The sequence below is a fragment of the Protopterus annectens genome, chromosome 16.part0, assembly GCF_019279795.1.
Source record: "Protopterus annectens isolate FY-2018-M chromosome 16.part0, PAN1.0, whole genome shotgun sequence".
Classification (NCBI taxonomy): Eukaryota; Metazoa; Chordata; order Ceratodontiformes; family Protopteridae; genus Protopterus; species Protopterus annectens.
The window spans coordinates 422,815,534-422,829,172 of NC_056750.1; the positions used below are offsets into that span (position 1 = coordinate 422,815,534).

A 13,639-nucleotide genomic window follows, 5' to 3' on the forward strand; every position below is an offset into this window, starting at 1 on the left:
TGGTGGAGGTTCATAGCCTTGGTTTAGGTGCTTTGTCCTGTGAAGATACAGGACATCCATTAGGAAAGTCCTGGATAGTATAGAATTCCAGACACAGATTTTCACACAGGAACCTATTAGAGAAAGTGAAGGAATAGGGCTATTAGTCAGTCTAAGCTGCTAAAAGTTTTAGGCCATTCCCCCACCAGCCACCCGCATCAGGAACCTTTGGGGTCTTTCTAGCTGCACGATATGGCTAGCTAGGTGCATGCCAATGTGAGCACTGTACTTAATAATTGGTTTTACTAGGACAAAGTATACAAGGGGGCAAACAACAGCACATTTGACCTAGAAGAAATCAGTTGTACTAGAAAGAACAATTTCTAGCTACTACTGCAACATGGTTTTCAGAAGAGAAGGAATGGTCAACCTAGGTGCATCCCTGGTTGGCATGCTTGTGTGAAGTGAAAGATTGACTACGCTGTAAGGTGTAGATGAGGGGTATTTCCCTAAGCTGAAAATGAATAGGTTTTTCTTGCATTTAGTTTGTTCCCTTTCTGTATACACCATTGTTCTGTATGGACTAGTTCTTTCTTTAATTAAATAACCATCTCTACAAAAATGTACACTTAAGGCCATTTAAACTAAGTTAATATCTCCTTCTAGAACTCTTTTCAGCTATAACTCAGACCACAAGAGTTAAGCATGAAGGAATAAGTTTAGAGAATTAAAGCTTTGGTCCTGCACATGCTCATCACCAGGTTAAGACTTTGTGCTCACAATACGATACTTTCCAAATACTGTCCTTAAACAGAATACTCTCAACCTCTCACTGTAATGACAAAACAATGTTGTACATAACTGCTGCCTGTACAACTCATTAAGTTGCACATGGGCTCTTACCTATAAGATCTTATAAATGTAACTAATCCATGTGTATAAATGTAAACAGAAATTTGACTACTCTGTGTTTATCTGGAACTTGGTATAATGATATGTAAGCAAATGGAGCTTTTCTCCCCGGGCCTTGGCTGAAAATGGGTATTATCCAGTTGGACTTTCCTGGTAAATAAAGACAAATACATAAATAAGCTCTGAGCTGTTAAGTAACTGTTTTCTGTGCCAACATACTGCATGATTTTTTCCAGCTTTATTTTTCTACCATGCAACTCTAAATTAACAGCGTAACTAGAAAATGCTGTCAGGTTGTCTCTGAAGACAAGCAACCATATCCGCTGGGCTTATCTGACCAACATATGCATTTATCATTTGTTGATCTAGTTAGTCCCACTAGGCTAGTGGCCTCTTCTCAGGGGAGACCCAAGGTGGTATTTACACTACAAGGAGATTTGGCCAGGGCATCAGGGAACTTCCCATACTCTTTTCAATGGGTGTTGTGCTATCTTTTATACATCCACCTGAGCTACCAACAAATCATGCATATGGAACTTCAGTTTAAATGAGGTCATCTGAAAGATGACATTCAAGAGTGCAGCATCCCACTTATGCTTCATGTCAGTAGCCCAGCTACCCAGTGAAGGAATAGAATCCATAACCTTCTGCATCAAAGACAAGTGTGCTACCTTCTATGGCACTGAATAAATAATAAAACAATGTAAACATGTTTATGTAGACTAACACACTTTTTTCTAAATAAACAATGCCTGCATACTCATCATATCCTATCAACCAGTATGTTTGGGGATGTGGTCCTTAATATGGTCAAACTGAAGACCCCAAGAGAAAAGGTGCTTTACGTAGCTCTAACCTAGCCGTGTGCTGGAGGGAGGGTTACTTCCCTATTAGTGTAAACCCCCACTCAAATTTGACAAAGGGAAGCAAACTCATCAAGAGAGTAGCTCAGCAAGTTTAACCTTGATATTCAGGAGGCACCATTTTTTCAGAGGTTGGAACATCCATCAGTACCCAGAAGGGTGGAGGGGGAGACAGACACATGGGAATCATAGCAACTTCAAGACGGTGGCACACGGAGGATTAAAACCTAGAGTTACAAGGCAATTTTCACACCACTAAGCCAAAAGTGCTAAAATGACAAAAGAATATTAACACAAAAAAAGGGACATAAAACATACGGACATTTTAAGCAGACAAGACATCAAGCCTAGAAGGAAAACATCCTTAGGATATTATTTGGCATTGCTGTTTATACAAAAAAAGAAAACAGGAACATCCCAAGCCCCTAATCAATGTAAGGGCATCAGTTCTGAAATGCAGAGTCACAAAATATACTGGAAGAATGCACAACTCCACAAAAAAATATGGTTTCACATGACTGTATTAAAACTAACCTAATTAAACAATAAGTAGATTTCCTAAAATTCATGTTTTGTGATTTAAAAAAAAAAAAATTACATGGCATCTGTGTTGACCAACATTAACACTACATGTGCTCACTTATTCAGCACAGTATTTGCAGAATAAAATTTAAAAGTTAAACCAAGATTCCAAAATGTTTCCAAATAGCATGGTGGTCACCAAACTACAGAGATTCAAATACTAAACCAATCTTGTGAAATTAAATTTTGGAGCTGCAACCGTAGTTATGTCTGTTATGAATCACTGATAATTACTTGATCGACACAATTATTAAAACTGACAGGCCTAGGCAGTGTGATATTTCCCTGTGGTACACTTACTTGGGACACATGGCTTAAGTGACATTTAGCTGCAGAGAAATATGGCTGTTGTGAATTCTCTGTGGGCAAAGAAAAGAATGCTGTGCCATGTCCACAACTTCAATAAATAAATGCACAGGGGGAAAATAATGTCCATGGCCCCCAAGGCAACATGAAACAGCAGGAAACACAGCAGGCATGAGCAACAGGCTGCCCAGTAGGCACCGTCAGTGGCAGTAAAAAAGCAGTGCAAAATGGGCAGCACCGTTATAATTGGTGTGTCTGAACCACTACCCCCTTTCACAGTATCTGAAGAACGTTACTTAAAATACATACTGGAGCCTAAATGTGACTACAGTAGCCTGCAGGATTTTCTCCATGCTTTAGCACACTTCTACATGTTGTAGTTACATAAGCATGTACCGTACACAGAGTGCAACATTCATTATTTTTTCTGTCCCCATGCACATGGTTATTAAAGCTGTGGGCAAGCCAGTGTGTGCTTCTCTTTGCCCACAGGGAATTCACAGAAAGCCATATTTCCCTGCAGCTGAATGTCATTTCACCCATGTGTCCCCAGCCATATGTACCACAGGGAACTGGCACGCTGCCTAGGCGCCTGAACCCTCTAAGAATATACTATACGAATGAATGTTAACAGCTTTCCCTCTTTCAGCATAAGAAGAAAAACTGGATACCATTTACAAAATACGAAAAACAAATTAAACTAAACAACCCAACTAAAATCAATTTATGAGAAGAAATTATGGTCTAAACAAGATTTCATTAACTCCCTCAGTTTCCAATACTCACGTAAAACAAACTTCAGGATTCTGCTATGCAACCAAAACCTTTTCTTTTACTGGGTAATTTGTTGCAATTATCCAGTTTACAGTGGGGCCCAAGAACACTGGAGAAAAGACTTGGCTATCATAATTACCAAAACAGGAGAAAGCCATACAATGACCAGTGAGCATCAAGATATTTTATGGAACTCAGCCATGACATTTAAACCATCGCGTGACTGATTAAATAAAAATCCACACATTACCAAGAGTAAAACCAAATATGAATGGCACCCCTTTTGCTGCCGACTCAAATTTTCTGACCTGGTAAACACATAGTGTAGACATCAAAACGGCCATGTGGACCATAATGAACTAGCTGACGAACATGTATCATTTATCACTATAAAAACTAATTAAATATAAATAAAAATGTACAATCTTTGGTACTTGTTAAAAAGGTTAAGAAAAACCCAAGGAAACCATGCTGTAACATTTTGACAACTCACCCACATAAAAAACACAAGAGAATAGATTCAAGCAGTGGAATTGTTTTTAACAACTTTATTAAATTATCACTAGTGACATAGGCAAATTTACATTTATACTTAAGTAATCAAACTGTATTACTAAACATTACACGTCACATATACTGCTATATGTCATATAATCTGAGCATTACAGACGTTATTCAATTAAACCATGACTTATGACATAAGCAACCACACATTTATATAAATGAAAACAAACCACACCAACACAATCCTAGTTGCAAGCATATTACATCACAAACCATACTGACACTCCCACTTGCAACCATTATACATTACTTACAATCTACCCAATCATTTTCAGTCAAACATTGCATAGTTCATTTAAGTCCTGCCTTCTTTTAAACATCATTCCTCCCATGTATGTAGTAATCCCACAATTCCCATGTTTTTCTAAGTAGTTTGCTCCTACCCTTTTCTGAAGATCTCAATACCAGTCAACTCTGTTACGATATTCACTACTTCTAATATAGCTGGTTTACATTTTGATTTCCATTTTCTAATAATTACTATTTTGGCAGCCACCATAATTAGACAAAGCAAGACCTCACCATGTCTAGGCAGTTCCAATTCTCTATCATAGTTCAGAAAAAATCATCTTCCTTGTCACAGCAATCTGCCTACCCAGCATCTCAGAGTGCATCCCGCAGGGAATCCTCAAAGTCCGCCAACCCATCCCACACTCAGAAAATACGCTCCAAAGTACCTCTTTCTTCCCAGTCACACCTCCAACATTTGCCGTCTACCTGGGATATAAAAATATATATAGGTTCATACTAGGCTATCTGCCCTAGGGCATTTATAATCCTAGCCAGAGTGTGTTTGGCTTTCGCCACCCATTTTAAATTAAATTTTGCTATGCCCTTTTTCGAGGTTAGTATACTGTGCCTCTGTCTAACAGTGACACAGAAGTGATACCCGGGGTAAACCTACAATCCCCCATCCACTCATCAAGATTCCTCTTGGAGAGTCAATGAGGGACTCTGCCTAACCTGACCTGGGATTTTATTCCAGAGTGAAGGGAGCCTCTGGGTTATGAATCTGTCCCTCCAGCATGTCCTATTTATTTCAGCGCTGAGGTTCAAGTCTCTCGAGCGCGTAGCTCGATGGGATTTGGATTTTCTGAGGTGCAGCATGTCCATTAATTCCGGGTTGGACATGGCTTTATACGTCAGGCACAGATCGCCTCTGAGCAAGCGGTATGCCACTGAGTAGAGCTGGAGTTTCTTTAACCGGGCAGCATATGGCATCTGTGTGAGCCCTTTGATCCTCTTGGTGAGGTACTTTTGGGGTCTTTCCAGTTGCTGCAGGTGTCTGGTAAGGTACACCCCAAAAGGGGCATTGTACTCAATTATGGGCCTGATGATGGATGAGTAAAGAGGCACGATGACCTCCCCTGATCTAGATGTGAACCCCTTCATGATTAGGTGGGCTATATAAAATGTTTTTCTAGCCACGTGGTTGTCAAATGAGAGATTGCTATCAACTTGGGTCCCCAGGTCCCTAATTACTTCTTCTGTACTTAATGGATTACCACCTATGTGGTAATTTGTGGGCACTTTGTTTTTGCCAAAGGGGATGACTTTATACTTTTTGGCGTTTAGCTTGAGGCCATGGCTCTGGCACCAGTTGTCTGTTTCTATGAGGCCCTTTTGGAGGATGCTTGTGTCAGCTGGAGTCTCGATTGTAGCGCCCAGTTTGCAGTCATCTGCGAACCTGGTCAGCCACAGTCCTTCCGTGTTGGCCTGTACCTCCGAGAAATATATACCGAACAGGAGAGGTCCCAGGACTGAGCCTTGTGGGACGCCACTTGTAACTGGTTTGGAGTCTGACATAGCTCCAGCAATTCTAACCATGTGGGTTCTGTCCTTGAGCCAGTTTGCAACCCATCTAGTGACATAGGGGTTTATATTTAATCTGGTAAGCTTATCTATAATGCCCGAGTGGGGTATTGTATCGAAGGCTTTTGCGAAGTCCAGGTAGGCTGTGTGGACCACCTTCCCCTCGTCAATGGCCTTGGTGACTGTTTCAAAGAAATCGACCAGGTTTAAGAGGCAGGATCTGCCCTTAAAGCAGAACTGGGTAGGATCCAGTGTCTGTAGGTCCCCAATATCTTTTTTTATGAGGTCCATGATGATCCTTTCCATAGCTTTGCAGACCAAGCTAGTCAGGCTTATGGGGCGATGTTTCCAGGATCCGTTGAGGCACCACCTTTGTGGAGAGGGACCACTGTTGCTGTATGCCACTCTTTGGGTACATATCCTGTGGTAAGGCTGAGACTGAACAGTAGTTTTATGTTTGGGTTTAGCTCTTCTTGGAGTTCATGTAGGACGCAGCCCGGGACACCGTCTGGTCCCATTGATGCTGTGTTTTTTGCTTTGGAGAGGGCGGCTCTTACCTGAGCATCTGAGATGTCAAGGGGGCAGCACTCTGCTGGGATAGATATTTGCCCTTTTGGTGGGGGGGGGGGTTTGCGCTGAACCTGTCAGCTAGGATGTTGGCAATGTCTGTGGGTTCGGTGTATCTTTTGTCATTTTGGACCAATTCTGAGCATATCTGGGAATTCCCACCCAGGTTCCTAACATAACTAAAGAAAGCCTTGTGATTATCCTTAGTGTCCTGTGCAATTTTTCTCTCGAAGCTGGCCTTAGACGATTTTATGACTGCCCGTAGTTTGTTGCTAAACATTGATCAGAGATGCCTTCCCTTTTTGGGATTTTGCTCTATCATGTAGTAGCTTCCTCCTTCTATTGTATAGTTTGTTTATGGCTGGGGTCCACCAGACAGGATGTCTGCCTTTGGAGGATTGGGTCTTGGTTTTATATGGGATTGCATGATCCATGCATTCCTGAAGGTGTTCATAGAATGTGTTTATAAAGGATTCTGCGGTCTGGGCCGTATTTTCCACAGGCCCGGGGGCTTTGAAGGATTCCACCTCGGTTTTGAGGAGCGTGAAATTTGCTTTAGAGAAGTTTTTCACTGTGGTTTTCTGGGCAGGGGGTGGGGTCGGGATGTGAATATCCAGTGAGATTAGTTTATGGTCTGATCTTACCAGTGAGGGATACACTTCAGGTCTGGAGCATAGAGTCCCCATGTTGGTGATGATCAGGTCCAGTATGTTTTCCCCTCTTGTGGGAGTGGTAACAAGTTGTTCCATAGCATTTGAGTTTATAAATTCTAGGAACCTTTGAGCTAGAGTGCTGGAGCTAGAGTAATGCTCCCAGTCTATGTTTGGGTAGATGAAGTCGCCCAATATAATGGTGTTTGGAGAGACCTTCATATTTTCCAGTGTTCTCAGGAAGACCGAGTGGGGTTCCTGGGTTTGGGAGGGTGGTCTGTAGCAGGCTACAAACTGGAAGTCGGTTTTACCCACTATTAGTTGCACATGGATAGTCTCTGATACTTCGTGCTGTGCCACCAACCTGGAGGTGTGGGTATCTTTGACGAATATTGATACTCCCCCTCCTTTTCTGGTTCGGTCCAAGTTTTGGGGCCGAAAAGCATAGTATGAGGTATAACCTGGTAGTGCTGGGGTGCTCTTGGGAGCCTTGAACCACGTTTCTGTTGCTGCACAGATATCGATGTTCTCCATGCTAAGGAGAGTTTTGAGTGCATGCATCTTGAGGTTTAGACTTCTGGCATTGAGTAGCATTACTCTTAGTTTCTTATCCCTTGTGTAAACATTTCAAAGCAAAAAACCTAAATCTTCTAGATTTTGTTGCATATTTGGGAGACATACATACATCCTCCCATTGTTTATTTGTGCATTGCTTATCCAGTCTCTCTTCCCAATCCTTCCTAACCTCCTGACTGATTCTTAGTTAGTATGCAATATTTTATATGCTTTACTAATTATTCCTTTAACGGCAGCTTCTGTTCTAGATTCTACTAAAACCTCCATCAGTGCTGGTCTTTCGTTTAGGATCCCTTTATTTCTCTTAGCCTTTACTCTGGTATCAATCCTTGATAGGGAAGGCACACACTAACCTGCAGTCCAAATAAATTTGTGCCTTCTTCTCATTCTATTATCATCCCTCTCGAATTATTTGCTCCGAATACCTTGGTTCTTTTGTCAGTTTTCTCCAATATATTCCAGCCCCCTCTTGCCTACTGTCTCTATCCCTAATTGCAGGCATCCCCATCGGCAAAATCTCCTTTCTCCATTCCTGTTTTGGTTTAGTTCTTAGAATACTTTCTGCTACTTTAGGAATCTAATATTCTGTATGATTAATGTTATTCTCCTTTAAGGCCTGCATCCAAAATCCCAGTCTCCCCTTGTTTCTTGAGCTTCCCCCAGTTTCATTATCCCATTCTACTACGAATTATAGTTTTCGGCTTGTATGTATAGGAGCCTTAACTTTATAACTCTGAATACCCCTTCAAATTGGGTAATCCCTATCCACCCTGTTCCACTGGAAGAATCAGCTTATCCCACTTTTCTCGCCATCCTCTCCTCTCAGATAAGGTCCTTCAGCTCTTCATTAATTACTGCCCACAACTTCTCATCTGGTTGATGAGAACATGCCTGACCTGTGTATAAGACTAAAGGGACTAAAGCTGAATCTTACTATCCAAAGCAAAAACTATAAAAAAACTATAACAAAGCTTCCATTTTCTCAATTTTTGTACTATATTTTTAGTCTCTTCCCACATATCCTTAGCAGACACACTAGAATCATTTTTAATCCACACTCAAATACTTCATTTTATCATGTCCCTATAAATATGGATACTGCTGAATCAATCCGTATGCGGTACATAATATACCACTATTGCCTTTGTTTCATCTTCATTAATTTTGTATCCTGAAAAGATATTAAACTGTCTCAAAATGTTCCACAACACTGTAATGTCTCTTTCTGATTTTGTCAGGTACAGTAAACTCTAGGATGCTGGATAAGTGTAGTTTCTGGTTGCTTGAGTATTATACTATTAAAAACAGACCCGGCAAATACTACAACCTACACTATTCCATAAACACTATTTTAAATGTATATTTCGGCTAGAAAGTGCGGCACGTGGAACATTTTTCAGTGGATTGGAATTGAATGAACTGAGGAGAGAGAGGATGCATGTATGAAAGCAGAAGCGACTGTCTGCGAGAGATCGGAGAGATGTATGAAAGCTTAAGTTGACCGGGTTTACTTTGACTGAGCTAAGTAGCCCCTTTTCAGCGGAGGCCCAGGGAGAAAAGCTCCACAGTTTTACAATTTTAGTGTTAACAGGTTACAATTTATACTTTCAATGAAACATTTCATCAAAAACATAAGTGTGGGGAGGGAGCATACACAAGAGAAATTATTCGATGCAAACATTTTCAATAGTGTGTGAAAGAGAGTTCACAGTGTATGTAGTTATTTCATGACATACGTGACATTAGAAATGGAAATAAGAGATGGAAAAGACTATATCTTGGAGAATAATATGTAAACTCCATCCAAACTCCTATTACTGAATTCACATCTTCCATGCCAAATATTTTTGTAAATTTCTTCAAAAATCTATCGTCCTTCATTATACTTTCCCTTCTGGGCTCCCCAGTCATATCTTCACTATTGCAAATCACATTCCAGTCCACACCTATAAGTAATATTCCTTGCTGAAAACTGTATTTCTCCCAGAATTTTCTTAACCTCCATTATAACAGTTTTAAGTGGAATATAAAATAAATGCCAGTGCAATCCTCCTCCCTTGCCAGTAGTCAAGCAGTGGAATCTGATGGAAATTTTCCACGTTCCTTTATGTAAACCCACACACAACTGTCAGAAAATTCACAATGCCTGTAACTCACCTTCAATGTAGTAACCTCAGCAAGAACTATATGCAGTACACCATGGTGACTTGCCCCTCCAGAAATAAAGTTTCTTTCATCAAACACAAGTCAAACTTTGTGTTGTTCAGGATAACTTATTAAACATTTTTAAGCACCTTTATTGAAGCCTTAACTTCTGTAAAAAGAAAATCTTGTTGTGCGTTCTATCATTCAAACTACATTTCTCATACTAGAGTCTCAACTGCCAAACATAGCTAATACTAGAAATAAAACCAGCTTCCCACCTTCCGCTCAAGCAAAGGCAACAAACTTGCCAAGGCAAAGATTAACACTCACAGAGGGAACCCTGACCTTTGTCAACACTGAACTGCCACCTGATACAATAGTTAAAGATAACCCAAAAATTGTTTAAAACATCCTTCACCGCCATAAAAACACAGCAACCAGGGCAGAAAGTACCTACCATAAATTGTTCTCAAACACTGCTCATCTATCCAAAAACAGACTATACTACTCATTTATACAAGGATACCTTGCACCATTTCTTACTCTTACAGAACAGTTTCGCTATTACAAAAAGGTTGGTGCACATACTATCGATATTTTAAGTCTTCTTACAGATGAGGTCTGCTACTACAACCCTGGTGAAAATTTTTTTTTTTTTTTTTTTGCTTTATGGGTGAATTGTACAAATTGCATAATATTGGTTTTGTCTGCAATGCTGATACATTTCCGATAGCGTTTGCCATTTAAAAATTTGCTTTAAAAGTTTGTTCTATCTGGATTTACAGCAGGCATTTACATTATTACTTACACTTTAAATATTTCGTTTAAATTTGCCACCCGGCTTTGGTCTTAGATTTTGGAGGACTAAATACTTCTATAATAAAATTTCGATTATCAAAAGTTAATGTGGTGCTGCGGTAGCATTGTCGCCTCACAGTTAGACGTTGCCTGTTCGATTCTCAGTTAGAGCGTCTTCTGTGTGGCGACATGCGTGAATGGGCGTTCCTTCGCAGAAGGTTGTGCGTTAGGCCCAGCAAACCAGCACGTAAAACTCTACTGCCAATCATTAGCGGAATGGGGTTCCGCTGTGACGACCCCTAACCGGGAAAGGCTGAAAGACACAAACAAGAGATTAATCAGCAGAGAAATATGTTGTTTCTGATGTCGTAGTTAGAAACGTAACTTTTTAACCAAGGATTCATAACAATTTGGCTTTGTCAAATTGAGATCATACCTTCTTGACCATGGACACTTCCTTGATGGGGTAACTCATGCACTTGGAGTTTATAGTGTGTACATGACATACCTGGACCTGGCCAAAGCATTCAACACTCTCCCCAGTAAGGCATATGTTACAAACTGGGAAACTAAAACATTCATCCATAGAGTGTAAACTGGACAACAAACTAGCTGTCTGACAGAACACCTGTAAAGCTAGAAAAAAGGCACATCCTACGATGAGAACGCTGATCTATATTCAGTAACCACTTTTCTGTATTGTTTTGTGTTAGACTGATGGTACGTTTAACTCTCTGCGTTCCCCAGAGGTTTAGTATTACTTCTGATTACTCTAATTCAATTTACACTCAGATGAGTCATTTTTCACTTCTGTTTGCACTCCATGGGCTAATCCTATAAATGGTCCAAAAAGACAAATGGCTCTACCTCGCTTAACAAAATTATAAATACTGACGTTAAAAGGAACCTAGCAGGGAGCAATAAAACAGCTGTCTAGAACACAGTCTTAAAAAGGGAAGAAAACACGCACATTCCTTCAGACATAACAGACTTGACATACATACTTGTACAATGAATAACAGTTTGGGTTATGCGCTACTATTTCATATGAAAGTTTCCTTCAACACAAACAGGAATTTTATCTTAACATTATTCAGATAATCTAAAAACATTAATCAACGCTATAGACACGAACTACAACAAAAAAATCAATTACGAATCAAAGTGACATGCTTCAGAATGTCACAAACCTAGCAAGAACATTTCTTGTTCCACTTAGGTATCAAACATCGAAAAATACCTCAAAGTTAGTTCCCGACTACGACTATATTATCAAATAGAAAGAGCAACAACTCCTATAACTACACATACATTCACTCAACTCAACAGTATCACAAAACAGAACATTTCCAATAAAGATGTCATGAAACAGCACTAAACATAAGTGTTCTGCACACTGTAAATGATGGATGTCCAGGTAGTTCTGCCTAACATACGCCCTACCCATTTAAAGTACCGCAAATGTAATGCTTGTTACAGAACAAACTATCCGCAACACATAACACACTTTTGCACACTATATAAAAGTTTTCACTGCTTACTTTTAAATCATTTTCTGGTAGATACTTGCACTGTTTAGCAATTTCAACATATTTGTCTAAATCCAAAGGCGCCATCTTGCGAACAACTGTTTCTGGGGACTATGGGCTACTAATGTTTCGTCATTTCCTCGGAAGCTTCCGGTCAGTTAATTTCGTGAAATGTAATGAAATATTTAGAAATGCAGGTAGTGGTTGAGTACGATTTATCACTTCTTACTCAGTAAAAGTGTCACTGGTTTGTATTGTATAGCTAAGAGTTGTTTATAACCCTTAAACTTTCATCTCCATTGTGTGGAAAGCTGCATCTCATAATGTGGTATACTTGCCAGCAGCGTGTTAACAGCTTCATCTAGGAAGTTCGTATGATTGGTAATTCATTACAAGAACACATTTTACCAATGATTCTGGATTATTTACCATTAGTTCTTAGTTTAAAGTTTTAGAGCTTTTCTCACCGGGCCTCCGCTGAAAATGGGTTTCTGCCTTGATGGACTGGTAATTCCCGAAAATCGAATGTTAAAAACTAAATCGATAATTCATTTTTATCAGTGAATATGTGACAAGACCTATCAGTGTTTATGGTTGAGCAACGTGGACTTTTTCAGTCGGGAAATGAGGAACAGATTTCCTAATGAGGTACGTTTGAGAGATATTGGGTGTGTGTAATTTATGCGTTTTTATTGCATATCCAGAATAATCGAGGAACTTAAAGCGTTAGTACTACTAACTGGAGACGTTGACAGAATAAAAGCATGCGAAATGGTATACATTGTAAGAAGTAAAATAATTCGGCGATAGTGTATTGTCCCCATTTGTCCGTGGTTTTGGAAATTAAGATGTTGCTTTCTACGCAGAGCAAAATAAGGCACATATAGGGAGCAGTAATGCAAGGTAAATATAATTGTGTTTCTTTATAAGTCTCCATGATTGAGAGTTAAATGCAGTAAGTACCCACATCCTCAAGCCCTCGTTCCTCGAAGTTCTCCATTGAAAGGATATGAATGGCATGTCAGCCGTACCTTATTTCATATGCAACTTTTCACGCCAGTCACCGGAGCCACGCCCACTCCTACGCAGAACTGAATGTGAGCTAGTACACTACACTATCGCCTATAATTCTAATTGTTGTCCTTATTTTAGTGTAATTCACCACCTTTTCTCTAAACGTCATCAGTATTAGGACGGATTAAGAGGGACATAGCCAAAATTTGGGTCAAAATCAGAGACAGTTGAGAGATACCATAGGATATGCGAGGCAATTGAAACACAGGGCAGTTTACACCTTTCCCATCCCTCTTAGCTGTCACTGATTGTGTTTCAATGTTTTGCGCTCTCTCAAGTAAACAATGTTGATATTGGGAGAAAAGGTGGATTAACCCTAATACTGACAATAAATACAGTTATAGACTTATGCATGTTAATCTACATTCTCTTACTCTGTCTACTTCTCAAGTCAAGTAGTAATATTATTATTTTTTGGATGCGTTCCTGATTCTGGGGGTAAGAGACTGAAAAATATGTCCAATAGCCAGCCAGCCTCATTTTGTACTTTCCATGTCAAGAAAGGCAA

At 39.9% G+C, this 13,639-nt stretch overlaps 1 protein-coding gene across 1 annotated transcript in view; it reads right to left on the bottom strand.

The window, feature by feature from the left end:
* PPP6C (protein phosphatase 6 catalytic subunit) overlaps window positions 1-12,194 on the bottom strand; it is a 1,288,377-nt gene extending 1,276,183 nt beyond the window's left edge. Inside the window, exon 1 of the mRNA XM_044058362.1 lies at window positions 12,070-12,194. Coding sequence (XP_043914297.1) covers window positions 12,070-12,144 — 75 coding nt within the window. The 5' untranslated portion in view covers window positions 12,145-12,194. The remainder of the gene's footprint in view (window positions 1-12,069) is intronic.
* Window positions 12,195-13,639: the final 1,445 nt, after the last annotated feature.